General features: G+C 55.2%; 10 protein-coding genes and 1 non-coding gene across 11 annotated transcripts; 5 read left to right on the forward strand and 6 right to left on the reverse strand.

Annotated features, from left to right (window-relative positions):
- Positions 1-245: 245 nt before the first annotated feature.
- L226DRAFT_541134 (zincin) lies at positions 246-1,556 on the reverse strand (the record flags this gene model as incomplete). The annotated part of the gene is made up of 7 exons (XM_067682010.1): positions 246-620; positions 676-692; positions 717-728; positions 760-806; positions 858-993; positions 1,258-1,389; positions 1,458-1,556. Coding segments are annotated over 7 exons (642 nt in total), but the record flags the coding sequence as incomplete, so codon positions are not given.
- Positions 1,557-1,696: 140 nt separating this feature from the next.
- On the reverse strand, positions 1,697-2,295 carry L226DRAFT_385950 (uncharacterized protein). Its single transcript, XM_067674429.1, has 2 exons — positions 1,872-2,295; positions 1,697-1,817 (listed from the first exon to the last, which is right to left on the reverse strand). The coding sequence occupies exons 1-2, from the start codon at positions 2,223-2,225 to the stop codon at positions 1,806-1,808; spliced, it is 366 nt and encodes a 121-aa protein (XP_067528477.1). The 5' UTR covers positions 2,226-2,295; the 3' UTR covers positions 1,697-1,805.
- A 793-nt stretch (positions 2,296-3,088) lies between these two features.
- L226DRAFT_517741 (uncharacterized protein) lies at positions 3,089-7,070 on the reverse strand. The gene is made up of 11 exons (XM_067678522.1): positions 6,850-7,070; positions 6,726-6,803; positions 6,497-6,673; positions 6,318-6,440; positions 5,847-6,267; positions 5,535-5,794; positions 5,251-5,484; positions 4,824-5,189; positions 3,695-4,771; positions 3,462-3,637; positions 3,089-3,401 (listed from the first exon to the last, which is right to left on the reverse strand). Exons 1-11 carry the CDS (start codon positions 6,886-6,888, stop codon positions 3,197-3,199), a joined length of 3,156 nt encoding a protein of 1,051 aa, XP_067528478.1. The 5' UTR covers positions 6,889-7,070; the 3' UTR covers positions 3,089-3,196.
- Positions 7,071-7,143: 73 nt separating this feature from the next.
- On the forward strand, positions 7,144-11,722 carry L226DRAFT_541137 (dynein heavy chain). The gene is made up of 13 exons (XM_067682011.1): positions 7,144-7,490; positions 7,543-7,812; positions 7,867-8,322; positions 8,379-8,948; positions 9,002-9,168; positions 9,226-9,303; positions 9,365-9,938; positions 9,991-10,121; positions 10,179-10,298; positions 10,354-10,563; positions 10,622-10,751; positions 10,806-10,903; positions 10,964-11,722. The coding sequence occupies exons 1-13, from the start codon at positions 7,190-7,192 to the stop codon at positions 11,396-11,398; spliced, it is 3,540 nt and encodes a 1,179-aa protein (XP_067528479.1). The 5' UTR covers positions 7,144-7,189; the 3' UTR covers positions 11,399-11,722.
- Positions 11,723-12,072: 350 nt separating this feature from the next.
- L226DRAFT_576852 (uncharacterized protein) lies at positions 12,073-12,796 on the reverse strand (the record flags this gene model as incomplete). The annotated part of the gene is made up of 2 exons (XM_067685452.1): positions 12,073-12,251; positions 12,310-12,796. The coding sequence occupies 2 exons, from the start codon at positions 12,794-12,796 to the stop codon at positions 12,073-12,075; spliced, it is 666 nt and encodes a 221-aa protein (XP_067528480.1).
- A 109-nt stretch (positions 12,797-12,905) lies between these two features.
- L226DRAFT_386009 (uncharacterized protein) lies at positions 12,906-13,358 on the forward strand. Its single transcript, XM_067674431.1, has one exon. It carries the CDS (start codon positions 13,015-13,017, stop codon positions 13,258-13,260), a length of 246 nt encoding a protein of 81 aa, XP_067528481.1. The 5' UTR covers positions 12,906-13,014; the 3' UTR covers positions 13,261-13,358.
- An 86-nt stretch (positions 13,359-13,444) lies between these two features.
- L226DRAFT_496282 (uncharacterized protein) lies at positions 13,445-15,105 on the forward strand. Its single transcript, XM_067677553.1, has 6 exons — positions 13,445-13,635; positions 13,690-13,751; positions 13,811-14,027; positions 14,085-14,578; positions 14,633-14,835; positions 14,893-15,105. Exons 1-6 carry the CDS (start codon positions 13,614-13,616, stop codon positions 14,918-14,920), a joined length of 1,026 nt encoding a protein of 341 aa, XP_067528482.1. The 5' UTR covers positions 13,445-13,613; the 3' UTR covers positions 14,921-15,105.
- On the reverse strand, positions 14,893-22,543 carry L226DRAFT_385981 (uncharacterized protein). The gene is made up of 20 exons (XM_067674430.1): positions 22,064-22,543; positions 21,379-22,014; positions 21,168-21,318; positions 20,871-21,112; positions 20,360-20,815; positions 19,809-20,303; positions 19,424-19,754; positions 19,260-19,367; positions 19,096-19,203; positions 18,848-19,034; positions 18,635-18,788; positions 17,968-18,581; positions 17,805-17,905; positions 17,669-17,751; positions 17,515-17,608; positions 17,224-17,460; positions 16,534-17,171; positions 15,776-16,479; positions 15,558-15,722; positions 14,893-15,498 (listed from the first exon to the last, which is right to left on the reverse strand). The coding sequence occupies exons 1-20, from the start codon at positions 22,466-22,468 to the stop codon at positions 15,261-15,263; spliced, it is 6,147 nt and encodes a 2,048-aa protein (XP_067528483.1). The 5' UTR covers positions 22,469-22,543; the 3' UTR covers positions 14,893-15,260.
- Positions 22,544-22,615: 72 nt separating this feature from the next.
- L226DRAFT_541141 (thymidylate synthase) lies at positions 22,616-23,839 on the reverse strand. The gene is made up of 2 exons (XM_067682012.1): positions 23,314-23,839; positions 22,616-23,145 (listed from the first exon to the last, which is right to left on the reverse strand). The coding sequence occupies exons 1-2, from the start codon at positions 23,825-23,827 to the stop codon at positions 22,733-22,735; spliced, it is 927 nt and encodes a 308-aa protein (XP_067528484.1). The 5' UTR covers positions 23,828-23,839; the 3' UTR covers positions 22,616-22,732.
- Positions 23,840-23,933: 94 nt separating this feature from the next.
- L226DRAFT_564135 (uncharacterized protein) lies at positions 23,934-25,164 on the forward strand (the record flags this gene model as incomplete). Its single annotated transcript, XM_067683614.1, has 4 exons — positions 23,934-24,496; positions 24,562-24,718; positions 24,890-24,996; positions 25,114-25,164. The coding sequence occupies exons 1-4, from the start codon at positions 24,377-24,379 to the stop codon at positions 25,162-25,164; spliced, it is 435 nt and encodes a 144-aa protein (XP_067528485.1). The 5' UTR covers positions 23,934-24,376.
- Positions 25,165-25,235: 71 nt separating this feature from the next.
- L226DRAFT_t293 lies at positions 25,236-25,318 on the forward strand. Its single transcript has one exon. It is a non-coding gene; the product is annotated as a tRNA-Pro (tRNA).
- Positions 25,319-27,209: the final 1,891 nt, after the last annotated feature.

Here is a 27,209-nt window from a genome sequence, read left to right on the forward strand (position 1 = left end):
GTAGGAACTTCTCATGCAGCGTCCACGGCGCGTCGTGTTCGGGTACTCGAGGAGGCGCGGATTGAATATTGACCTCCCGCTCGTTGGGGTAGACATCCAGCCCAACACCGCCCAAGTGAAAATGCCATCATGAGCATTCTGTGTGCATAGACTTTGTGGAAAACTTACGTGACCGTCTTCGCTGAGCGCACGGATCATCGAGGCTTCGTCAATGACTTTTTGTCGTGCAGTGTTGACGATGGCCGCGCCCTTCTTGAGCTTCCGGACAACCTTCTCATCGATCATACCTTGCGTGTCTTGACGGAGCGGGACATGGAGATACGGCAACAACACGTCGAAGCCCCCCCAGCATGCGCTCCAGGTGCAGCAAAACGTTCGCACCCTTCTCGCACGGGACCGTGTCGTACGCGTCGTCGGGGTCCTAGCCTGTCTCAAAGTCGATCACGAGCCGCTGGTACTTGGGGTTCTCCTCGTACTGCTTCAGCGTGTCTTGCAGCGACTTGTATCCGATGAGGAATGAGGACCCGCCGTCGGCGGGCGTGTGCAGGAGCTGCAGGAGCAGACGTTCAATGTACGTCGTCCAGCCCTCGTTGAGCCAGAAGTGCGTCGAGTTCGCTTGTCTGCGAGAGTCTGTCGTGAGAGCATGAACGGGGGTAACTGAGCCGACATACATACGTTACGCCGTTACCGAACTAGGAGTGTGTCAGTTCGTGTACGACAACATCCACCTGTGAACATGGCACATGAGAATGCGCTTACAGAGAACGGATATCCGACGTACAAGTGTGCGTCGCCGGTGAAGAGAGCTGTTCTAATCAGGTGAGTGAGGCTTCACTTCACACTTGTCGTCCACGTACTGGGTGTGAGGGATTTAAGGCACGCGTTCTCCATGCCGCCATAAGGGAACGACGGAGGAAGAACAAGGTCATACACCCCAAACCTATACGGCGGCAAGATCTTCTCCGCGGTGTTGAGGAACCTAGGCACCATCAACTGCGAGTTGAGTTCTCCGTTACCTGAGCACGCACTACAGAACGGGCACGAACCTGCCAGTATCCTCGCTGAACTCCCGGTACGCAGCGTCGATGAGCTCAGGCTCGGCCCAAATACCCGTCGACCACTCCTTGCCCTCGACCTTCGGGAGTGCACGGTAGCGGAAGTTACCTATGGCAATGGCGATGAGGTATTGGGGAATCGGAACGGGCTACTCAGACGATTAGGCCAGGACACGGCGAGAACGAGAACGCAACAACTGACCTGCTTGTATTCATAGGTAACAACATCCTTGCCAATCTCCTTGCCATCATGTGCGGGGCCATCCGAAGGAGGAGAGACACGGATAGCGGAAAGCAAGACGAGGAGGACACAGGCGACCCTCGCGTTGTACGTCTACTACAGAAATATAAATAATTCATGAGGTCTCCTATCCTCATGAGCAAGCGGCCAATAGAACACACGATCTTGACCGGGGACGAATCCTGCAAAGGTGCCATGCTCCGTGCGTAGATTGGTTGAGCTTGGCTGAGCATGAACGGAAACGTCTTCCCTTGCGTCTGCCTACATGTGAATCATGTCAATGTAGAACCACCCACCGATACGAAGGAATCCTCACTCACCAGTCGAGATGGCGATCGAGGCGCTCACCTGCTTCATTGATACAGAGGCAGATAGCACGCACGTAAGCGTGCGATTGGTGTTGCGTTGACCGTCAGAGCAACGACGAATCTTCTCCTGCAATCGTTGCAACTCCTGCGAAATGTCGTCCTCAAGCTCCTGCATGTTTTGACGATTGGCATTCGGACGATTCAGCGCGTCTTCTGGAAGGTATGGCTTAGTACCGATCGCCACCGCCTTTAGAGTTAGACTCATACCCAAAATAGGACCAGCTGGACGTGACTGAAGAGGACGAGAATGCTCTGCGAGCTCGCGGATTGGACGACGGAGACACAAATCCGAAGCTTGCTCGACCGCGGCTCGACGAGATCTGGACTGGGGTGCGGGGAGTGTGACCGTTGGTCCGAAGAGGCTTCTGCGCTAAATGAATAGAGGCCAAGCGGAGAGGAGGAATGCTTGGGGGGACCACGTCGTCCGAGACGTGACTTGGAGGATTTCCCTCCCCGGAGATGACTGGGGAGGGCACGTAGGACGGCAACATTGCTGCTGGTGTAATACATGGGAAGCGACCTTTTGGAGGTGCTTAGTTGGCGTTGTGACAGAGAAGACATGTGAAGTTCAAGGGAGGGGGAAGACGGAGCTGTAGAATGGATACGCTGCGTGTAAGCACGTTAACGTTCATGTTCATTGTTCACGTTCATGTTCCAAATCAATTGAACCGCACCGAGGACAACTTCCACGTTAGGAAGTTGCGATCCGCTTGTGTCACTCAGTGCGCTTGAGCTCCGCGCGTTCACCACCACCACCACAACCTGACATGTCTCAAACACAGTGCGAGGAGTATGCGAATCCGTCGTCGCCAGAATCTCGATGGCCTCATGTCCTCCTCACAGCGATGCTGCGGACAATCGAACCCCCTTCCCTCTGGATAGCCCTGAGATGGAGGAGTAGTTTGCGATGAGATGCTTTCGCGATGCAGCTGTACGAGTAGGCTGTATCGAAGACGGCATATCGGTGTATTACTGAATTTCATCATTGTTCATCAAGTTCCTACCTGAAGCCGATATAGCCAGGTCCTGGAATCAGCGAAGACACCTTGTATCAGCAGCACTCAGAGGAATGCGTCAAACTTCACATAGCTACTGTGCAACTGCTAGAAGCCGCCAATGAAACCCACCATGTTAGTCATGTTGTCTGGTGACACTGCTGCTGAGACTGACGTCCTGCTGCAGAAATTAGTCCTTCCGCAGGAGGACGTACAAGGGTTGTCGATCGAATTGGCTCTGGCTCGTGCAGTGGCACTCAAGAGGAATGAGCAGCGGCTCGCCGTGGAGTTCGACGCCGTCCAAATCATGCTTTGCGTTATCCGGAAGGAGATGGAGTTGCTCCGAACCGTCATCGACCAGCCGGTCGGTGAGCAGTAGACTGGGGGTAGTTTGACGGATCTGGTACATGTCGTTTCTTATTGTCGATCGTACCGGTTCTTGGATTTAACCCGACCAATTCTGGGCGAGGGCACTGGTCGAAAATCTACAGGTAACATTGAAAAGCAAGAGCACTGGTATCACGAAAGAGCACAGTATCACGCGGCCACATCGTCCACTCGAGACATGTTCAACGTCCCCCGGCTGAACCCACTCGCTAGCGCATTGAAGCCGCCCTCGCGCACCTCCGACAGGAAGAGGTCGTGCTGGTCCGCCAGCCGCTCGTTGTTCCGTCGGATCTCCCTGATCATGCCGTGCTCCCGAGCGCAGTTCGGGCACTCTGTCTCGTTCTCCGCCAAGCACCTGGGTTGGAACACGGGATGAGTGAAGACTGCAACATAGATGGGACTGCTACGAACGCACCGTTGGTGGTAGCTGTGGTTGCACATGAAGTGCACCGCGGGGAGGTCGAGTCCCCCTTGACATGCTGAGCATTGCGTGACGTGGAAGACACGCGGGCGGTCGGGGTCCGCGAGCTCTTCGGCCTGGCGCAGTTTCTCCTGGGTCTCTGAGCGATACGAGGCGATGAGCTGCTGGTCCTGGTTTCAAGCTTATCAGCGTGCTGCGGTAGATCAACAAGGGAAAGGCAAACGCACCGTATCGACCTCCTGCCTCGCATTCTGGATGCGCGCCATGAGCCACTCCTTGACCAGCCCGACGCTCGCAACCCCGTTCCGGCTGAGCACCTGCACTACACTCACAGGCGGCATGATCTTCTCCTCGTCGATCACGCGGAGCACATCTACGACGTCGTCGCGGTGCTTCGCGAGCAGCGCCGGGGTGCTCGTGAGGAAGCGCAGGACGAGCGGGTACAGCTGCGGGCGGCCCGCGCCGTACTGCCGCACGCGCCGCACGACCTCGCTGCTTGCGTCCGCGTCGCCGTCGTGGTGTCGATCCATGAAGAAGCGCACGACGTCCTCGTGCATGCCCATGCGTTCCCAGAGGAGCACGAGCCCCGGGGTGAAGCCGCGTGTGGAGCAGAGGATGAGCGCGTGCGTCGGGTCGTAAGGGAGCGTCGTGTTCTGGAGGAGCGCGAGTGCCTTGGAGTTTGGGTTGGCGTCGGAGGCGGATGGGGGGCGAGAGAGGTAGAGCTCGAAGAGCGTGTTCCATACGGCGACCTGGTCCCGTTTCTCGGCTTGTTCATCGGCGTTTGGGTCGGCCTCGACTGGAAGTGGCTCGGAGGTGTTTTCGAGGGTCTGGCCCCAGCGCTTGCGTGCGACAGTCTCGAGAAAACGCACAAAGTGCCCGGTGTGGTCGACGAAGTGCGCAAAGTACAGGCGTGGCGAGGGACGCTTGACGGTATTTGCTGCTTGGGCCTTTGCTGGTGTGGCTGTCGTGGGAGTACCGGGAGGTGAGTTGGATGCTCGTGAGGCGTCTTGGACGGAATCGCGACGGGCAGGCTCTGTCGGCTTTGCGGGGGTTGGCAGTGCGGCGGTGGGAGTTGGTACGGTGTCTACAGGAGAGGCCGCGCTGGCAGCAGGGATGCGGTTAAGAGCGAGGTAGGATAGGTAAGATGGGCCTCCGGAGGCTTGTTTGACAGGAGAGGTCTCGGCTTCCTCGGTCTCGATGGTGAGGGGCGCGAGACTGGTGCATATGTCGATGAGTAGATCGGTCGTCTCTTCTGGGAGATTGTCCAGCATAGCACGGCCGTATCGTGCAAGGTTGCTCTCAGCCTGTCATAGAGGGTTAGCGTGAGCGGACGGGGTGTAGTGTAATGTAACTTACCGCCTCCGCTCCGAGACGCCTCAAGTACATGAGGGCATCCTTGTAGTTCCCCGCATCCTCAATCTGAATACGGAGGTAGTCCTCGTGTCTCTCGTACTTCTTTGCAAGGTAGGAAGCGTGTTCGAAGTAGCCTGCTTGTCGACATACGCGAATGGCGGTGTCGAGGTCGAAGGGAAGCTCGTCCTTCCCCTCTTCTCCAGTAACCCGAAGAGATTCGCGCTTGATGAAGCTGTCCAAGCGAGACACGTCCTTCAGCTTGGTGTATGTGTTGAGCAGCAGCGTTGTATGGTCTGAATTGGCAAGGCCGAGCGAATGAAGCTCCTGAAGGTACGTTACGAGATTATGTATCCGCTGGGCGTCCAGGAACTGCGAAGATGGCAGTCAGTACAAAGGATCGTCGATCTCAAACAGGCAGGGCAAGGCTGACCTTGCGGATCACATAGCTGGGCTGAACGTAGCGGATGGTCTGAATGTACTGCTGCATTGCGCCATCATAGTCGCCCTTCGTGTACAGGTGGTCTCCATATTGCTTGTGGATATCGGCGATGTGCGACTCGTCAAGCTTCTGGGTCTCTGCAATGTTTAGGGCGAGGAGATACAGTCCCTTCCGGTAAAGCATGTCCAGCTTCGCCGACGTGGGTTTCTCCTCGAGACACATGAGCTAGCAAGTGCGGTGAGAATAGGTCGTGCTTCACAATTGTAGATGCAAACCTTGCCGTCATTTGAGAGGACATACAGCTTTCCCCATGACGAGAACACTTCCCGGACGCCCTCGGGGAAGGTACCGGAATGCGCAACGAACTTGTTCTCGGGGTCAAACACGGTCACTTTCGCGATCTCCGAACCTGATGGTGCGACGCTCTTTGCGACAAAATTTCGCACTGTTGCAGACGCCGCAGACGCAGTTGGCGTGAACGGAGGGGATACGATGACAATGTAGTTACGGTGGGTGTGTATCCGGGACTTGAGACCTGACTTGATCAATGAGTAGCTCGCACTTGAGTCTTCGATTCTAGGATGTACCTTCGTATGCGTAGCACGCCCCTCGGCTTTCGGTCCCACAGCAGTAGATAGCCTCGTCTCGTGCGACGACAATCTCTCGGGCCTTCCAGTCCATTGTCGCGCAACCAAGGCCGGCACCTATCTCATCGACGACTGTAGGAGTGCCGCCACTACCCTTGCCTGAGGCTTGGTAGCACAGGGTGCGATTTGTTGTCACGATGAAGAGGTAGACGTGGGGAGTCTCTTCTGTGGGTTCCCGGAAGCCGAGGCCTGTGATGGGCTCTGTGGCAGACTCGTGAATGACGCGGGGTTTGGGGAGGGTGCTGAGGGAGCCGGAGGTGGAGTAGATGGATTGGTCGAGGTGGCGGTAGAGGATGACAGTGCCGTCACCCAGGCCGATGGCTAGGTATGAAAGGGTGGCAGAGAGAGCAATGGTGGACACCTAGGCAAGCGTGTCAGAATGGTGGGTACGCAGAGCTAGAGAGGACGTACAGGGTGGGGGCGATTTCCGCTCTGGACCTTGGCTGAGCGAAGCAGGAGGGGTGCACCGGTCTTCTTGTCGAAAGTCTGCAGGTCCCAGACCTTGAGGAACGGATGCCGTGCGGTATCCTCTTCCTACGTGAGAGGAAAAGTTGAGCGGTTGATCGGGTAAGTAGGACGGGAAGACGTACGCCGAGCGTGATCAGGATGCCTCTCCTCTCGGCCATGTGGGTGACGCGACCGCCAGTGTGGGCAATCCAGCTGTTTGCGATCTCAAAGTCGCGGTTGACGAGGTAGACACTGCCATGGATGTCGGCGACTATGAGACCGACGGAAGAGGATACGATGGTCGAGATTTCTGGTGTTTTCTGCACTATTGGTCAAGGGCGCAGAGGGAGAGGGAGGTAGATGTTGAATTACCCGGAACACTTCAGGTGAACTGCCAAGGTCGTGTATGTCCTTGACGGGGACGACATCGAAGAAGACGAACTGCCTCCACTGGTGGACGGTCAGATGGAAAAATAAGACTTGAAAGGGTACTCACAGCGGGTGCTGCATTGGCTGGCGTCGGTGCTTGTGCCATGGTCGACCGGGTAGAGAACACGAGTTAAGATGACGTGAATGCGAGATGACCGTGAAGGCGGGTCCTCGCGTGCGGGGCGCGACAGTGCTTGGCCCTGCGAGACTATCCCAGACGTGACGGACAATGGCTTATAGTCGGGCTAAGTAGTCGCGTTGTGGGTGAGGAGGAGGAGGAGGAGGAGAAGGAGGATAGCAGCACGAGCGCCTGTGGTGGGACGCGTAGCTGGACTTGTCCGTTTCAGGTTTGCTTGACTGTCTCTCTCCTGCCACCTCCTCCTCCCGCCGACCCCACGACATCCACCATGGCAGGCGTGGATTCGCCCCTAGCCTCGTTCACAAATGGCGTCGGACGCACAAACGGCGTCCTCAACGGCAATCTCAACGGCAATGGCGACCTCCACGACCCCATCTCCGAGCCCGCCATCTCCTTCGATCCCTCAGTCGTTCGTTCATACCTTCTCTCTCTCCTTCCTCCAATATTTGGCGCTCCTCCAGAAGAGCTGGAATCCCTCTTCGATGAGGACTTTGACGACCGAGTGTCGCGTTTCGCAGGCGAGGGCGGCGGTGTAGTCTATGTCGTCAAGAAGAAGGACGAACAAGAAAGTCAGTCTTCCTCCCCCTTCTCGCCTCACACTCTCGTGCTCAACTCGCCCAGCCGAAGACGCCCCGCCCACCTACTCCTACAAGCTCACGCAGAACCTCACTTACGACCCCTCTCATGTCATGACCCTTGCTATCATCAAACGCGGTCCCATCCTCGACCCTACATCCCCTTTGGCCACTCAACTACACATCCTCAATCTCTTCGGCAGCGATGACACTCCCTACGAGAGTTTGCATGCCGTCATCAGCTGCGCCATGAAGCCATACTTTGAGGCCTTCGTCGGCGCAAGAGGCGGAGGCAAGGACGGCGACAGCAAAATGGGTCAGTTCCTCTCCCCGTTCCATGGTTCACCCGTCATCTCATCTACTAATCCAGGAATCCCCGTCACGAAGAAGAAGTTTGCCGAGCTTGAACTCTCCCTCCTCCATCTTCAGCAGAATGTCGAGATTCCCGAGACTCACCTCGTCATTCATCCTCTCATCCAACGCATAGTCGAGCAAGCACGCGCCAATGGCTCAAGACCCAACATCTCCGATATCCCCACCAAGACTCTCAACGACAGCTCTTTCCTCAACACCCTCCAGAGTCACGTCAACCAATGGATCAAGTCCATCCAGACCGTCACCAAGCTCACTCGCGACGTCGCTTCCGGTACCGCATCTCAGGAAATCAACTTCTGGCTCAGCTTGGAACGCGCGCTTGAGGGTATTGAGGCGCAGCTCCGGAGCGAAGAGGTCACCATGGTCATGGACTGTTTGCGCAACGCGAAGCGTTTCCACGCCACCGTCAGTTTCATCGCAGATACAGGTCTCAATGACGCGACAGACACTGGTAAGTCGCTCGGTGAGTTTTCCCTCCGTGCCTCCCTCAACTGTACGCGTCCGCAGTGCACAAGTACAATCAGCTCATGAAGGACTTCCCGCTCAACGAGCTGCTATCTGCTACCGACCTCGACAAGATCCAGGAAGCGGTCGTGCTCATCTTTGGCCATATGAACCGAAAGCTCAAACTCTCACCCTACCCAATTCGGCGTGCTCTTCCCCTCGTCGAAGCCATCTCCCGCGACTTCAACGACCAGCTCTTGCGTGTATTGACCTCCCACCGACTGCTCTACACTCCTTATGAGACCTTTGAGCGCCTTCTCTCGCAGACCATGGCCATCTTCCGTACTTGGGACGATCACATGAAGGAGTTCACGAACGTCGCGCGTGAGGTCACGCGCAAGCGCCAGGAGAAGTTCATCCCCATTAAGGTCATCCCCGCGCACGCGAAGCTTCAAGACCGCATTCGCTACCTGCGCGATTGGCGGAAGCAGCATGAGCAGCTCGCGGTGATGACCGGGCCCACGAAGGGCTTGGGCACCGTGGGGACCGAAATGGGCGGCATGGACATGGAAGCGGAAGTCAAGGAGGCGTACGAGGTCATGAAGCGGATAGATGTCCTCGATGTCTCGACAGGTGAGCACTTCGCGTGCCTGACGTGCATGCTTCGTTACCGACTTCGTCTGCAGAGGGTAGCGAGATCTGGGTTGCGGCCGAGAACGCGTACAACGAGCGGGTGGCTCGTGTGGAGAACCAGATCATTGCACGGTTGCGCGACAGGCTGGGGACGGCTCGCAACGCCAACGAGATGTTCCGCGTGTTTTCGAAGTTCAATGCGCTGTTCGTTCGTCCGAAGGTAAGCACTTTAGTTGGTTGTTCAAGTCTGGCGAAATGCTCAGGTTCCGTGTTCCAGATTCGTGGTGCCATCCAGGAGTACCAGACGCAGCTCATTGACTCCGTAAAGGAGGACATCAAGCGATTGCACGACAAGGTTCGTCTTCTGTCGCGCTATAGCATATCAGTATCTGTCTGACAAGTCGCAACACGCACAGTTCAAAACACAGTATCGGTTTTCCGAGGCGTTCCACATGTCGCAGATGCGCGATCTTCCCCCAATATCCGGTGCTATCATCTGGGCACGACAGATCGACCGGCAGTTGCAGACGTACATGAAGCGCGTCGAGGACGTTCTCGGAAAGGGATGGGAGCTCTACGCCGAGGGTCAGAAGCTCCAGTCCGAGTCGTCTGCGTTCCGAAAGAAGCTCGACGTGCGCCCGGTCTACGAGGCATGGCTGCACGATATCAACCGGCGCGACATGGGTGTGGGCGGACGCCTGTTCGAAATTGTGCGCCTGCGCGGGGGCGGGTTCCAGCTCGCGGTGAACTTCGACCCCCAGATCATCACGCTGTTCAAGGAGGTGCGGAACCTGCTATGGCAGAACTTCCAGGTGCCGCATGCGATCACGAACATGGCCAAGGACGCGAAGCGGGTGTACCCGCACGCGGTCAGTCTGATGGAGACGGTGCGGACGTATGGGCAGACGTTGGATTTGGTGGAGAATAATAAGGGCATCGAGTGGCTTGTTGCCGAGTATCGGAATGAGGCGCAGCGGATGGTCACGAAGGGTGAGTTGTTTCAGGTGTGCAGTCCTTGTTGGTGGAGCTGATGGGCTGGTAGGCATGAACATCCGGTGGGACTACTTTGTCAACCAGTATGATACCGCGCGATATGTCTCCACCGATGGTGCTCGCGACAACCGGCATATCCAGTTTGTCCGGGAGTTTGCTAGCATAGTCTCCATCCTTCAGGTGCGGCCAAGATTGTTTATGTTTCGATTGCGTTTATTGATTATTCTTGAATTGCAGGACAAGACGAACAACGTTATCGACCTGTACAAGGATATCCTGCGATCGGTGGAAGAGCTCTCGACATGTCCATACACCCCTGATGCGTTCCGGGAACTCCTTGGCAAGATCCAAGCAGCCGTACGTGTATCAGCTATGGCTGTTATATCAGCACCATGCTCATCCTTTCGCATAGATTGATCGCCTGAACCTTGAAGGCTACGCCAACCTGGATCACTGGGTCTCAGAGCTCGACCAGCGGATAGAGGGCATCCTCCTCCAGCGGGTTACGGCTGTCATTCAACAGTGGTGCCATGAGTTCGAGCGGGCGGACGACGGAGACACCCGGAGAGAACCCGTGACCCTGAACAACAAACGGAGAGACAAGCGGGCGAAGGATGACAAGGTATGTTGACCGTCCTAAGTATGGTTGCCAGAAGTATTCATTTCTTGCATCGTTGCAGTCTACTGAAGGGCAACTGGTTCTGGCACCTATTGTCCACGAGATTCGGATCCAGAACCAGGTCATCTTCCTCGATCCTCCAATTGAACACGCGCGGGAGGTATGGATCCGTCAATTGCATGAGTGGCTCGGTAAGTCTTGACAGCTAAGTAACGGATATATCGGAGTATTGAATTGGTGCACAGGTACCGTCTGTCGCCTAAGACGGATACAGAGTTCACGGTATGAGATTGGACTGCAGATGCAAGGGCATGTGGCCACCGACCTCACCTATACCTCTCTCGTATGTTTTCCTTTCTCTAACAATGCTCCAGACTGGCGTTGACCGTCCGTCCCTCCGCAGCTCACCAAGTTCCCCGATTCGACATTAGAGCGGCCGTTCTCGTTGATCGAGCAGAAGGTCCAGTCATTAACGGACTACGTCGCCAAGTGGCTCCAGTTCCAGTCGCTTTGGGACCTCGAGACCGAATACGTTTTCAACCGCCTCGGTGACTCGCTCGCAAATTGGCAGCAGCTGCTCACCGAGATCAAGAAGGCGCGGTCGACGTTCGACACGTCCGAGACGCAAAAGTCGTTTGGGGTGTGCGTCATCGACTACGAGCAGGTCCAGGCGCGCGTGAACGCGAAGTACGACGCGTGGCAGCGCGACATTCTGAGCAGGTTCGGCGTGAAGCTGGGCAACGAGATGAAGGAGATGCATGCGGCGATCCTCAAGGCGCGCAACGACCTCGAGCACCAGTCGATAGAGGGCCTCGTGGGCGCGCCGCGGAGGTTCTAGTTCTAGAGTCTGGGTTGCTGTCAATGTCCGTTGATTTCTCGGTGCTACTGGTTGGGCTGGGACGGGTTCGTCGTCGTCGTCGTGTACGTACACACATATGTTGCTGTGCTGTCGCAGTTGTTTCTCTATCATCCCATGCATGTATCCACGGATTCGTAATGACTTCCTACCATACGCTTGTACCTATGTAGTCGTATACCCACACTATTGCACGCCGATGTCGTGAGGGGAATGGCATGGCTTTTCTATATAGTCAGAGGTGCGGTGACAGACTTTAGTATCATAATTTTCTTTAGCTTGCGTTAAATTCGGCGGTCTGTGAGCTGAGCAGTATTATCTGTCGGCTTGCATTTGAAGTTGCATGAGAGTATGTGACATCCATAAATTGAAGGTTCACTTTTAGGAGTGATAAGTGAGACAGGAAAGGGCGATAGAGGCGGGGTACGATAGCGACTGTGGGGTGCGGTCTGACGAGGACGGCGGCGGGAAGGCCGGGGCGCTGAGCGTGGAGAGTTCTTCGCGGGTTGTTTGTGCGACCGGACTCCCGTCGGGCTGTGCGGGTTTGGATCGTACAAGTCGATGCTCCTCCAGGTCAGCAGGAGGAGGAGGAGGCTGACGCTGCGGACCACGTTCCTCACGTAAGTCATCCATAAAGGTTTGCGCACCCAGGATGTTCATGAGGGTATTCTCAGTTGGGCGGTGTTGGGCTCGATGTCTACCTGTAAGGAGCTGGGGGGTGGCGCCGCAAGTGCTGTACTGCTCTTGGACGTATTCTTATCTGACTGAACAGCCTGCGGTTGCTTGGCCTGCTTCTGTAACTTCCGCATGAGCACGTCGGGAACCCAGACAGGATCTGAAGCGCGTATATTGCGTCAGAGAGCATAGTGGGGAAACAAGGATGAGATACGCACATGCAGCGCCCTGAGGCCAGGGAGTAATACACATCTTGAAGCTCCTGAGCACGTCCTTGCTAACACCGCGGTTGTAGAGGTATTGGTAGAAGCGCTTCCATCTCTCGTCTTCGATGCGTTCTGTGGGTATTTGGCCGCGGCGGCCAGGGGTGACACGAAGAACCCACATGATGAGCCGTTCGCGGGTGTCGGGGTGGGGGATGTGGAGGATGGTCTGGTAGATGTCCATCTCGATCAGCTGAAGGAGGAGAGAGGCGAGATAGTTGTCGCCGTTCTTTCTGATCCGCTCGGGGCTGCATAATGCTTCTGCGATGGGACGGACATTTTCTGGGGGGAAGGCGACACCGATGGCATAGGCGACAGTGCCCCGCGGAAGGGGAGTGCCGTTGAGAGTGATGAGGCACGACCTCCAATGGTCCATGCTCCATGGCTCATGCCTGTTGGGAGCAGGGAGTGCTTCAGAAGGACGAGGTTTCGAGCTGGACATGGCAGTCGTGGTCGTGGTCGTGGTCGTGGCGGTTCAACGTTCAACTCTGTGATTCAACAACGCGCATGGCCCGCGGTGGCGCTGTACTGCTGCTCGCCATCGACTACGACGACGAACCCGACCACGACGACCTCCTCCGTCGACATGGCTTCCCTGCTTGAACGCCGCCCACGTTCCCGACCATGAGCATGCTATCTGCCAAGTGACATCCGGCAGCGATGCGAACGGGCTACAACGTCAGAGTCCACACAAGCCACAGTACTTCACCCCGTCTCTTCCTGTCTGCCATTCTTCGCCTTGCCTCACTTCACCAGCGAGCTAGCTCGTTCAATCGGCCCGTTCGCATTCTATCCTCTATCTCCCCGCGCTGCCCACTCGGCGTGCCAAGACGTCTCCTCGCGTCCGCGTCCGCAAGTGGCCCACGCGGAGGACAGTACCTATCCGTCGGCTTGTATTTGAAGTAGCATGAGAGTATACAACGCCCATAAACTGAAGGTTCGCTTTTTAACTGCTGGCAGGTTGGGAGAAGGGGAAGAGCAAGCGGCTCAAGCGCTGTTACTCAGCATTCAATTTATACCTTCCTGTTCGTTTTCCTCTTGCTCCTCGTCAACCTGACCACCTGAGTCTTTGACGGTCTTCGGATGATGACCATGGGTCCTTCCCTGGAGTCCATGATGCGCTGCAGCCTGCAGGCGTGGTTTCGCGTGACCAGGCATCGGGAGACGCGGCCCGAAAGCTCTAACGAACGGCGGGAGCTATAAGTGCAGTGACATCGATCTCCCTCCTCCACTCCAGTGAAAGAGCCAAACTGACCAACATGGTCCGCGTTATGATCTGTGGTTAGTGGCTATGCATGGCTGGCAAGATGTGAACGCGGCTCACGCATTGTCTAGGTGATCTCGCCTGGGCGCACAAGGAATGCGAGGCGCTCTTTCGGGGCATCGCAGATGTTATCGTACGTACCTTCGGTTCAAAAGGGAAGGGACTCGTCGATCTCAGACGTATGTTTTACAGCGTATGGACTCATCTAACCGCGACGAGTTCTTCGCTGGCCTCCAGAAAGGCGGCAAGTACGATGGTATCGTCGGCATCTACAGGCACAACATCTCCGCGGACTATATTGGCATCTTCGATAAGGAGCTCATCGCCAAGCTTCCTTCCAGCGTGAAGTGGATTGCACACAATGGCGCAGGCTATGACCAGATCGACGTCACTGCCTGCAAGGAGCGTGGTAAGCAGGACAGCTTCAGAAGTCGTGGTTTCTTCCGCTCATGCCTTCTTATCCCAGGAATAACTGTCTCCAACACGCCGGGGGCCGTTGATGACGCGACCGCCACCACCGCTCTTTACCTGGTTATCTCTGCACTGCGACACTTTGCGCATGCGGAACAGAACCTCCGTGCAGGCAAGTGGAAATCAGGGCACAAGGCCGGTAATGCCCACGACCTCACGGGACGCACACTCGCCATCCTCGGACTTGGCGGCATCGGCCTCCGCCTCGCGGAGCTCGCACACGCCTTCCCCATGCGTATCGTCTACTACTCGCGTGGCAAGAACCCACTGGCCCCCGATTGGTGCGAGTACTTCGAAACGGACAGACTCGACGAGATGCTCGCCCAGGCAGACGTCCTCAGCGTGCACGTCCCGCTCCGTCAAGACACGGAAGGTATGGTCGATGAGAAGATGATTCGGAAGCTCAAGAAGGGCGCGGTCATCGTCAACACTGCACGGGGAAAGGTCATCGACGAGGCTGCGATGATTCGTGCGCTCGAAGACGGTCACGTAAGTCATCCACAAAAGTTTGTGCACCCAGGATGCTCATGAGGGGATTCTCAGTTGGGCGGTGTCGGGCTTGATGTCTACCCCAACGAGCCAGAAGTCAATCCGCGCCTCCTCGAGTTCCCGAACGCGACACTTCTCCCGCACATGGGCACCGAGACGTGCGATTCGCAGAAGAAGATGGAGCTTCGCGCTCTCACCAACCTCCTCGACTACCTCACGAAGGGCCAGGGATCGGATATCATTCCTGAACACAAACAGTGAGTGATGGACGCTGATTCGCAAGTCCCGACGAATATATAACACTCCTCAGATAGAATGGCATCTACGAAGAGCAGGCTGTAATTGATCAGTCCGGCGCCGTGATGTGATGTATTGATAATGTACAGCTTAGCCTGCTACGAGTCGAGGCATACCAGGCCTTCATCTGCAACTCTCCAGTGTCACGACATGCATGTAACGACTAGCGATGAATACGATTCTCTAGAGAGATCTGTTTCACAACTATCACAGTCAAGGCGACGTCCAACCCGTCTCCGATCCTCGCGATTGCTCGGACGGGAAGAGTCAAGCCAAGATTGTCTACAATGCCGATGTCGGATTCAAGAAGGATCATGCACGAATACAGTATGTGATATGGTATGTAAAGTTGTCAGTAGTAGATACAGCAATGCAGCCGTGGATATCACAAGTAGAAGGGTATCCCGTAAACAACCGGCGCAGCGCCAGTCAGGTATTTCAGTTTACAACTGTCCCTCGCCCGAGCGACCGCTTTGACGATAGAAGTCTTCCCAGTAGTTTCCCCATCTGCTCGCCACTGCTTCACTGGATCCGCCGTGAGATGGAGATCATCGAAGACGGCCTGTGAGACTTTGTCGATCTCGCGGTCTGTGACATCCCATAGATTCACGACGAGCGTCGGACTGCAGTCACAGCAGCGTCAGCCTTGTGTTGAAGGTTACCATGCCGGCAGAAAACGTACCAGCCTGCCAACATATAGTGGTATGGCGTTCCGGTGCGGTCGAAGTCGCCCATGTACTTGAGATTGCCGGATGAACAGCCCCAGAGCATTGTTGCTGCACATCGAGGCAGGTGGCGAATTTTGTGCGAGCGCGCGTACTGTTCAGCACCCCCATGCCCAAAGTAGCTACAAGAGATCATCAGATGCGAACTACCGAACGAAATTCCAAGTCCACTCACATCACAAGGTCTCGATTGGTCAACGCATCGAGGAACTGCTGCTCGCTTGGCGGACGTCCGACAACTCCATCCCAGCCAGCAGACTTCATGCCCTTGAGCCAATCTGCGAAACGGCCCTCTGTGCCCTTAAGGTCGCCCGAGGGGTTCAGTACAAAGTATGTTTTCCGCGGATCAACAGCAGCTCGGTCGACCAGACCATCCTGCGGGCTCCCATCTTCCCATTTGCGCCCGTGCGAGAACTCGAGCCGGTCCAGGAGGAAGTCCATGCTTGGTATACGGCTGACACTCTGTCCCCTGAGGACGGGGAGAGACTCCCACGGAATACCCTGGACATTCTTGTCGAGTACGAGGAAGATATGGGCATCGTCATCCTGAGAGGTACGGCCCTTGACCCTGGCCGCATGTTCTTCCAGCGCGGTGCGGATCTCCACCACGACCGCGTCCATGTCGACCTCTGAGATCGCGACGGGGACGCCATGGAACTGGTAGAGATCGAGGATGAAGTACACCAGGTCTTCGAGCTCTTCATCACGACATGAGGGTGACAGCGTAGAGAAGCATTCAAGTAGTCCATCGTCGAGACCAATACGAGTCTTGGGCTTCTTGTCCTGGAAGACCAGACTACCCTGGAATACATTGTCCAAGCGTGACCGGAGCGCGTCCAGGTCCTCGAGGGCGACGTCTGGCGAAGGAACGAAGATTGTCTGATTGATCCACAATTAGTATCCGTTGTTCGAAGGGAGAGCAACAAAACATGCCTTGAACGCGCCGAGCCAGCAAAATTCAATATCTGCCAGGAGATCGCGAAGCCGCGTATCGAGCTCCGTGCGAGTCTTCCACCATGCTGTACGAGCGGCCCTGTCATCCTTCTTGATATCAACGGCCTGGCGCGTCGATTCGTGACTCAACCGGATCGTCTCTTGAAGCTCCTTGATCGCGTCTTCGTACGTGAGGTATTCGTCCTCTTCGCCCTCACGTCGACCCTTCAAGGGCAGGCAGAAGATGAGGGGCTTCTTGCCAGCCTTCTGGCGAGTGACGAACATCGTATGCCTGTCCTCCGTTATGCTCACATTGACGACGGTCCAGTTGGGCGGAAGCGAGTCTGCCTGGCTGACCGACATGCGCTGGGCATCGAAGCACTGAGCTTCATAGCGCTTCGCCACAGCCTCCCAGTATGTTTTGAGATCCACATCATCCATTGGCTCATCGTCATCAGAATCGAGGAGGGACGAGGAGCTGAAACGAGTGGCACGCTTCGGCTTCGACACCGGAGGGAGTGGAGAGCCATTCGGGGTTATCAACGGCCACTGCAAGTCGTCCATCGCGTCCATATTCAGGAACTTGTGACGGATGACTTCAAGCATCTCCCTGCGAAGAGTGGTAACAGTGGACGCATCTGTGTCCTCGCGTGAGCTCGGCGATATCAACATGTTGGTGAAGGAACCGACCAAGTAATTGAGCAGCTAGCACGGGCGTGTGTTTGTCGCCTCGCCCCAAGCTCGTACGGAAAGTTCTGATGAGTGCAAGACAGACGGCTGCCTCGCGAACAGACGAGACGTGGCCGCGTCGAGCGATATAACTCATGTGCTCCCAGAAGAGTTTTTCTGCCGTCGCGAGGGTTTCCAGCATATCCTGCGATGCAGAGGAGACCATTTCTCCTGAGACACCCATAGGAATCGTCATTGCTGTTTGGAGTTGGATTGAGTTCGCTGTAACATTGGCATGCATAATCAACTCACCAGACTCCGCGAGAGAGCTCAGGAACATGTCAGCGCGGAAGCGGGAGTATACCTCGTCTAAGGTCAACTTCGCTCGCAGAGCGATCTCCTCAGCCTGAGTGAGTGGTGTCTTGTTAAACATACTGGTCGGGAATTCATTCAGTTAAATTCGCACCTTGGCATCTGCATTGTGCGGTAGCCTCGCGAAGCGTTCGAGGAGATTGTTGTACTCCTCTCCGACCTCGTGCAAAAGTGAGACTTAATTGCGGGACGTCAGAACAACTAGGTGATCAGGGGAGCATGAAACTCACTCTGATGCCGCAACACTCGGGCGAGCAACGTCGGTGCCAGCACGCTTTCCGACATCTGGGCATTCATGGATCTTGGTGAAACAACTAGCGACTTCCTCGCGCTGCGTTGAAGGCGAGGAGAGAGTTAGATTCCACAGTGACATGTTGATCGATGAGTACTCACATGTTACCACCATCCAAGCTCGCGAACATATTCCCTAGCTCGTCTAACAAGCTTGTCGCCTCTTCGAACAACTGCTTGGCGCCTTTCGAGTCCGCTTGAAGTTGGCTATACCGTCCCTGTAGCCGCCTTATCTCCACGGCATCGGGCCCTTTTAGGTGCATGACGAGCTCAGCAGCGTCCATGAGCGACTGATGACCTTCCTGGAGCTGTCCGAGCTGTATCTCTAATTCGCCCTGCTGAGCGAGAGCCCGGCTGATCATGACAGGTGCATGCAGCGATTGTGCGAGATCCTTCGTCTGCTGAACGAAGAACTCTGCTTCACGCGCTGAACCGCGAGCAGCATATGCTTGAGAGAGCGAAAGAAGCGTAGACAAGAGACCTTCTGCGAGTCTCCATCCGGACGAATCCAGGAAGAGCTGGGCCCGAGAAGCTCGCGGTGAGAGGACTTTAGTCTCTGACTGAGCGTCGTCTACTTCCTTTGGAGTCACTTCGAAGGGGTTGTCGTCTACAGGTGGCTTTGGCGCGGTTGGTTGCAGTCGCGAGATCGTATCGATGGCACGGTTCCATAAGCGAAGCGCTTGCAACAGTCCCTCGATCGACGAAGTTGGGTCATCCTGACGGAGCTTCGTTGAGAGAGAGCAAGGTTGACACGTAGAGGTACACTCACCCGTGCATCCTGGATAGCAGCGTAGGATAGCGCTGCCTCAGCAGCACGCTCCAGAAGAGCAGCCCGAATACGAATACGATGGGCAGTGGGTAGGCCCTTCTCTTCAGCTATGAAGTCTGAAGCTGCAGCCACTGCATCACAGTATGTCACCGATCTGATGCAAAGAAGCAGCTTGTGAGTATATAAAAATCGAACTGGAGGAATGTCACGTACGCCTTGAGGACTTCGCCAGCGGCAGCCAACGCTTCGGAGTAACGCAAGAGGAACAGGATGGCGACGTCCTGAGGCAAGGAACCATTCCTGACTGCAGGCAGGACGTGTGCCAAAATGGAAACAGCCTTCTCAGCGCGTCCTAACTTGACGTACTCGTGGGCGGTATCGATGGTGAGGGAAACGTATACTGACAGCAATGTGTCTCGATCACCACTAGATCACAAGAAGAGCCCAACAATACCACATACCTTCTGAAGCGACGCCTATGTGTCGCTCGCTCAACTTGCGTGCAGCGTTGAGGAGTTGCACCCGTACCAGGACATGACCCACGAGGCCAATGAGGTGGGATACCATGCCTGTGAGTACTGCATTAGACTAACAAAGATGCAGCTATCACAGGCATTGCACGTACGAATAAGTCGGATGAAATTCGCGAAGTCATCGAACTCCATCTTGCCGGTCACCGCCGCAGCCTTGGGGGGTGTGGTGACAGCTGCGTTCAATGACACGGGATCCAACGCTATGGGCCAGTACCTCTTAAGTACATCCAATTCTTGGAGCTCTACGAGCACATACCTCTGCGCTTCTTGGGAGTAACAGGTGCGGCCCTTGCCCTCGTTGTAGCAGCCTTCGCCTTGGGAGCAGCCTTGGGAACAGCCCTCGCGATCCTTGTGGTCCTCTTTGCGGGGGCAGGCTGGACGACCTCCGTCTTGCGACCCAGAGATAGTCTCGGCGCGGGAATAGGGACCATGGACCGGATAACTCTGCAGGCGTCCTCAGCATGTGAGATCACAGCAGGAGAGTGGGAGGCGTCGCGGGTGCGGTGTGCGTGTACAGCGAGCCAGAGATGGAGAGATGCGAGGAATTCGGGGCAGAAGCGTGCGAGAGACGCGTCAAGCGCGAAATCCTGCAATATTGATCAACGCTCTGGTCGCATAGAGATCACGTGGGATAGATTTACCTGTCGGGACAACAACGCCTGGGCATCCTCTCCAGCACGTTGGATGCCCGCGGAGGCTGAAGACCCAGAGTGATATCCCAACTCCAACTTCTTCAAGAGAACTCGGGCATGTCTGACAGGTCTCTCCTCGCCGTCATATACGAGGAGCGCGTCATCGAGGAGAACCTGCAGGACCTCCCGTACTCCTTGCTTCCATCTACTCTCCTCCAAGCTACCGATTTGCCGCTCGAGCAATGCACCGACGATGCACTTGCCGTTCTGATCTAGCTCGCCGTTTCCAGTGGGGAACCACGAAAGCGCAGAGACGGCACTTGGGGACTGGAGGAGTTCACACGCGGCGATGTACGTGACCCGATCCAAGAGCGCGCCAAGCTGCTTCAACGCAGGGGCGCTCTCGAAAAGGAGAGATGGAGGGGTAGAGCGTGCGGTTCGAACCAGCGAGTGCAACGCAAACGGAAACGCCCTGATACTCTTGAGGAATGCGTCATACGCAGACTGCAACGGTGTTCAGTACCAAGCAGCGATAATCATGGATCAAGGAATGCGCGCACCTTGCGATCGCTGGTCTTCGCATGACACACCCCAAGAAGCTCCCATCGCCGCCACAGTTGCTCTTCCAACTGTGACCAAGCTTCTTCCTTGCCCTTTGTCTCCCCGTCCATCTCCATGCTGTTCGCATTCCTCTTCGCCGTTTGGTACAGCTCGAGTGCCTGCTGACCCAGCCGACAGCTCTCCTCAATGAAGCGTACCGCATGATCGTAGCGGCCGTTCTGATACAACTGTCCAGCGATGTAGTGATATGTGCTCGCTACACAGCGTGTGTAGTTTGCAATCATGACTGGGGACAGCGTCAGCGTTAGTTCGGGGGCGATGAGCGAGGTGGCACGAGACAGGTGAGTATGCGCGACGTCGTAAGTATCAGGCTTGTTTAGGGCGAACGATGAGCGGGCGAGCGCGAAGAGTCCTTCCAATACAGGCGTGAACGTGCTGGACGACCGAGCATTGTACTGTATATGAAATCAGGAACCACTCGGGTTCGCTAGGCTTCTCGTTCGAACGCACCTGGGTAATTGCCTCGGAAAGCACATCGATGATTTGTTCCAGTACCGCCTTCGCACACTTTTTGACATCTGTGGGGAGCGTGTTATCCGTGGACTCGGTAAGCTTGACCACAGCGCGGCGTAGCCGTTCGACCCCGCGCTTGACGCGGTCATGATCAGGCCCACTTTGCGCAAAAGAAGCTGCGCAACTCTTGATAACAGTAGAAGTTTCGTGTACTTTGTTCGTGAAATCCGTGCTATGCTCTGTATGGGTTTAGTTGTAGCTTGGGTCTGGAGGAAATACAACACGATGATGTACCTGACCAGTGCTCGAAGACTGCCAGAGCCCGTGCAAGCGTCGTGCAGAGTGTTGATGTCTCGATCGCGGCGAGGTCCTCCTCAGGCTGAACGGTCTCCTTTGTCATCTGCGTGAGACGACCGATACGCTCAAGAGCGCGGAGGTCGCCAGCCTAGCATGATGATTGAGTCAACTCAACGTGTCATTGGTTGGACAGGAAGAAACCTCGTACCTGCTTCGCAAATCTGCTCCAGTACTCGCAGAAACGCGCGAAGGCTGCCCCTGCCATGAAGTCATTCGCGTCTTGTCTGTTCTCAGCGCAAGCGAGTAGATGGGCGAATGATTCGCAGACTTGCTTAGCTCCCTCGGCGGGGGTAACGGAGTCTGTGTTGGCGAACATGGCAGTAAACTTGACCACTTGCTGCCAGAAAGTGTTCGCGGCAATCACTGAAGGTCGAGTGTGAGCGAGGCAGAGAAGAGAGAACATTCGGAGAGCATATGCTGTTGCGGGAGGAGACACTGTCGAAGCAAGGCGAGAGGTGATTGTATACGCTTGGGTGTACAGATGGTCCTGTTGCTTCTCCGGGAGATGTACGAATGCGGGAGCCCAGTGGAGAATTGTGGGGCTGGCAGAGTCGTACAGTGCAGTGACCAAAGTAGGGTAGTCGGTTGTAGTTTGCGCAATAACATTGAGCGCGTGCAGAAAATAAGTGGAGAGGAGATTAAGATGGAGGTCAGATATGGTTCCGTCATGAAGAGGAAGGGCGAGCAATGCTAGGGGTGAAGACGCGAGCTGAGTAGGAGCAGGGTGGTAGAGCGAGACCAGGGGTGCGTGCATATCTTGTAGTATCCCAAGCGACACAGAATACTGATGCAAGTTAGCAACTATGTATGAGGTAGAGAACATCATGACGCACCATCTCGAGGTTGATCAACTTCCCGACCATGCTTGACGCGGCCCGTTCGATATCCACCTCTCCCGGGCTAAGCTCCCGTAAGATGTTCAAGTCTTTTCGCGCCGATATCGCCTGCTTCGTGACGGACTCCGTGGCAGAGCGGTCAGGCTTGGCTTGTGATCCCTTCGAGCGCTGTTCTAGGAGGGCCGAGAGAGACTTGGAAGCAGCATTGACAGCACGCATGGCGTTTGCCTTGCGCTCCTGTGAAGTAAGATTCGTCGCCTTCGCCTTGCCCTTTCTGTCAGAAATTGTGAGCTTGCTGGCCAACGCGTCTGCGAGATCATCGGTGGAGGCTTGTTTCGACTTGGAGGTGGTTTTCGTAGTCCGAGTGGCGGTAGTGGGGCGTGTTCTTGTAGATGGAGGCATTGTACAGTCCTCAGAGCAGCGCGCAAGCTTGCTTGGAGATAGAGAGGAGGCGCGAGAGAGGACCTGAACGTAAGGTCGTGGTACGGAGGACAGATGCAGTCCGCGTGGACGAGCATCAACCGTGACAGACGCCGTGGACGCGTCTGTGGCACGTGATCGCGCATGAGTCCCGCATGTGTATTCCAGGTAGCACTGATACAACGCCGGGATACAGGAACAGAAAAAAATACATCCCGTACAGTCTACTATGATACATATGTCATCTCAAACGCTCATCTTCATTGTGATACTTGGATGCGGGTTGTATCCCTCCACCACGATGTCTTCGCTCACAAAGTCATCAATGGCTTCCACCTTCCTAGACCACCGGAGCTTCGGGAACGGTCGTGGCTCGCGCTCTAGCTGCGTCCGTAGCGCGTCGACATGGTCGCGGTACACGTGCGCATCGCCGAGCTGGATTATCAACTCGTGCGGTTCAGTGTTTGTGACGTGCGCGACCATGTGCGTCAGAAGGGCATACGACGCGATGTTGAAGGGAATGCCGAGTCCGAGGTCCGCAGAACGTTGATACATGAGGCATGAGAGCCTCGGCTTGGATGTGGGGTCGGATGGAGGAGGAAGGTGGACGTAGAACTGGCACATCATGTGGCATGGGGGAAGTGCCATTTCAGGGATTGCTACGCAGCTGTCAGTATACATTCGGACTTGACATGAAAAACACGGAGAACGCGTTCAAAGTACTCGCTTGGGAGACGTCCATCGCCGATTGTCTGCGAGTCGCAAATGTGTGCAGCAAGCGCAATGGGAAGACAAGGAGGGACCACACTTGGATAATTCGCGCTCACCTGCGGGATTCCACGCGCTCAGGATGATACGGCGATCTGTGGGATCGTGCTTGATCTTATGGATGCACTCCGCGAGCTGATCGACTCCTTTGCCCATATAGTCCGCGTCACAGTCCTCATACGGTGCCCCAAAGTGCCTCCACTGGAAGCCGTACACGGGGCCAAGGTCACCTTCGCGTCGATGACCAAGCCCACGCTTCTCAAGGAACTCTTTGGACCCATTCCCGTCCCATATCTTGACACCCTTGGCCGAGAGCTGCTTGGCGTCTGTGCATCCCCGCACAAACCATAGGAGTTCTTCAACGATGCCCCGGAGGAATGTGCGTTTGGTAGTGAGGAGGGGGAGGGTAGAGTCGGCGAGGGAGAAGCGGAGGTTTGGAGGAGCGAAGATGGAGAGGGTGCCGGTACCGGTGCGGTCAGGGCGAGCATCGCCGCGGTCGAGGACGTCACGGATGAGGTCGAGGTACTGTTGCTCGCCGTGTGGACGCGTCGAGGCGGATGCGGAGGAAGACATGGTGGCGGTAAGAGGCAGCGCGTTATTTGTTCGTGTGTACGCGCTTTCACCGCGTCCCGTATGTAGCGCGTCTCTTCATTCCCCCTTATCCACGACCCGACTCTAAGGTCGCCCTAACCACTGCCAGCCACTACACGATCACTCGACCGCACATGCCGAGCACGAGCATGAGTAGTACCAATGATACTGCAGGTACCGGTCTAGGCGGCCCGCAAGCTTTGCTCGCGTGCGTCTCTGTCGTGCATGTCTTTGCATCATATCAGCACTTCAGCTGCCAGGACGGTACTGCCGACGTGGCCGGACGTCGACTGGGACAAACGCTGTGCAGGTCGTATGTATGGAGAACCAGCCCATGAGGCCACGAGCTCGCAGAAGCAGTGATCACCTGGACACTCCCTGCTTTCTTTGACCCCGTGCGACCCTCCAGAGTGTATTCACCTCTCCGAGGAGCCCTGTCATACATGCAGAGAACCTCGATCTATCCCCGATGTCGATGCGGACAAATCACCTTATCTGTCTCGCTTGCCCCGTACAGCACCTCGGAGTGCCATGCGGTCCCTCGTCTTCCTGCTCACACTGTTCCTGTCCGTCGTCGTCGTCTCCGGCTCTCCTGTCGCCACGGAGCTCGCGCCTGAGCTCATCGCACCTTCCAGCAACTGGCCTCAATCGGTACGTTCCTCCTACACATACTCCGCATGCGATGACCATGGACTGATATACTGATCTGGTTGTAGGGACATCAGCTCGGAAGGGTCCACGTCTGCACTGGCACCAACTGGACCGGTCACTGCGAGTATCTAGTCCATCCGCTTGACTCCTGCAATGTCCTCGATAGAAGCTTCAAGCATAACATAGGGAGCTTTGCCCCTGATCCCTGCACGCTATGCTTCGGTGCGTCGTCTATCCTGGGGCACGATATAGCACTACTGATAAGACTTCATCTTCGCAGCGTATGAGTGAGTTTCTCTGCACGAATAGGCGCGTCCTCCACTCATCCTGACACCTGTGTTTCCCAGAACTTCTCACTGTTCTTTCGGCGACGGCTTCTTCTGGATGTTCCAGAGCCCAGGAAACGCGACCGGCGGCATAGGTGTACCCAACAACGCATGGATTACCCGCATCTCCTCCTTCAAGTGCTGGCCGTCCCCGGATTGCATGGGGTGATCGAGGTATGTATGTTTTACCGCATGATGACTACCACGATCAAGATCAACGGGTGACGTGGATGTCTATGTAGTGACTCGTGTTTCGAAGATTTTGGTCGGGACTGACTGCATGGGCGTCAGAATTGGAATACGTTTGTTCGGTCCCCTGGAGTGCAATTGAAAATTGTATAGTTTGTCTACTGCACAGTATGTTTTGTAGAGTTCGAACTGTATATGAACTGGCGCAAGAGTCACGATAGCAAGGCCTAATGGTCTAGAAGTATGATACTCGCTTTGGGTGGTCGCCGATTGCGAGTGGTCCTGGGTTCAATTCCCAGTTAGGCCCTTCTTTTTCCTCATTTTATCTCGCATTCGAAACAATTGCAGTCCTTGAGACAAGGCTGAGTGTGGTTGATCTACAGGTTACCTAGATACATTTTGCAGGTACCTGCACTTCAAATTTTGATACCTGGATCTGTGCTGACCTAAACCTGTTTGACCTACAACCTACAGGTCACAGGTCATACAGGTCAGGTTTCTGGTTACCTAGAAGTCCAAAAAATGTTCGTGCTAGAAACATGCTTAATTCATCAAAAGGAACATAAACATTTTCAAACAGGTCAGCTGTGACCTAGATATTTTCTCAAATGATGCTTGACCTAGATCTGTGCATGATTGTTAGGACTATGCGCACAAGTCGAACTCCGAAGGGAAGTCCGAAGTCCGAAGTCCGATAGTGCGCGGGAATGAAGACTTTGGCGAAGTTATTGACCAACGCCCGAAGAGTCGTCGATGTCTTCAATTTGCGGAAGTCCGACAAGAGGCTCCGGAGTTTATACCGGAGCAAGCTACGAATAAGAGAGTCAAGCAGAGAGTTAGGAACAGAGACGAGAACAGAAGTCGGAGGTCGGAGGTCAGAGGTCCGGTCGGAAGGTCGGACGGAGATCAGACAAAGGTTGGCAGAGAAGTCAGATAGATTGAGTGCTGAGTAGTCGAGAGGGTAAACAAGATATCAGAACTGAAGAACTATGCAACTGTAAGGTAGGGTTTATATACGAAAGTCCGAATGTCCGATAGGAGCCCGATAGGAGTAGAGACAGGAGGCGGACTGCGGAAATGACGGAGCGGAAGCAAATAAACTGGACTAGTAAGTATAGGCGGCGGATACAAATGTCATAGTACGATCGGATGACAGAGCGGGGGTCGGGGGTGATCGGAGTCCGGGCGGAAGTCCGGATAAGGCAGGAGGGAAAGGAGCAGGGGTGGTGAAGTATTAGCCGGGAACGGGGCGGAGTTCAGGGGTAGTCGGGTCGGGGTTGTGTCGGAGGGGTGGCAGGGCGGACTTGGGCACGGGATGTGACAATGATCTATGCTGTAGGTACCTGAACCTACATGACCTGGACCTGTAGGTCACGGATCCAGGTATATACAGGTATACCTATATAACAGGGCCCTCTGGGCAGACCTGGACTACACCATAATCAAACATTAGAGAGCAGGATTGACTGAGCTGGGCTGAGTGCAGGTGCAACGTGGAGGGCGCTAGAGCTGGCGTGTCCGTGCCATCTCTCGCTGGTTGCCACATCATGCTCGAGTTGACCAAGCAGTCCAGAGTTCATGAAGACTTGGAGGAGGGCTATAGTGTGATGTCACTGGAATTTGTATTGTACTGGGCACGACATGGAGGGCACTAGAGCTGGCGCATCTGCACCATCTCCCACTGGTTGCCATGTCACACTCAGGCTCACAGGGCAGTTCAGAGGACCTGGCAGACGTGAATATTGGCCCTCAGTAGGGTCTGAAGTGCAAATGCAGATGCACACGTGTCATGTCTGGGAGTCAGGCACAAGGTGTCTTATTCATGAAATGGCACAGATTATCTAAGGTTTAACTATTATTTGATGATTGAGTTGCAGCCTAGTACATGCCACGCAAGGACTGATTCTGACAGAATATCAGTTACAAAACTAGTGATATGGCCACAGAATTATATAATTTTTTGTAACAAAGATTAATGAGCGATCAGCATGGTATCAATTTATGATGGAAGCATAACAATTATTACTGGTTTCATGACCGAGTGATAACAACTTATACAATTGATCACTGAAGTGATAACGATCTATGACAAGTGATAACAATTCATAAGGAGTGTTAACGATTTATAACGTGCATTATAAGCCACAAGGGCACAGAGTAAATGTCAGCACAGGCATGCAATACAAGCACAAAAGCAC

Source organism: Lentinus tigrinus, assembly GCF_003813185.1.
Source record: "Lentinus tigrinus ALCF2SS1-7 unplaced genomic scaffold L226scaffold_84, whole genome shotgun sequence".
Lineage (NCBI taxonomy): Eukaryota > Fungi > Basidiomycota > Agaricomycetes > Polyporales > Polyporaceae > Lentinus > Lentinus tigrinus.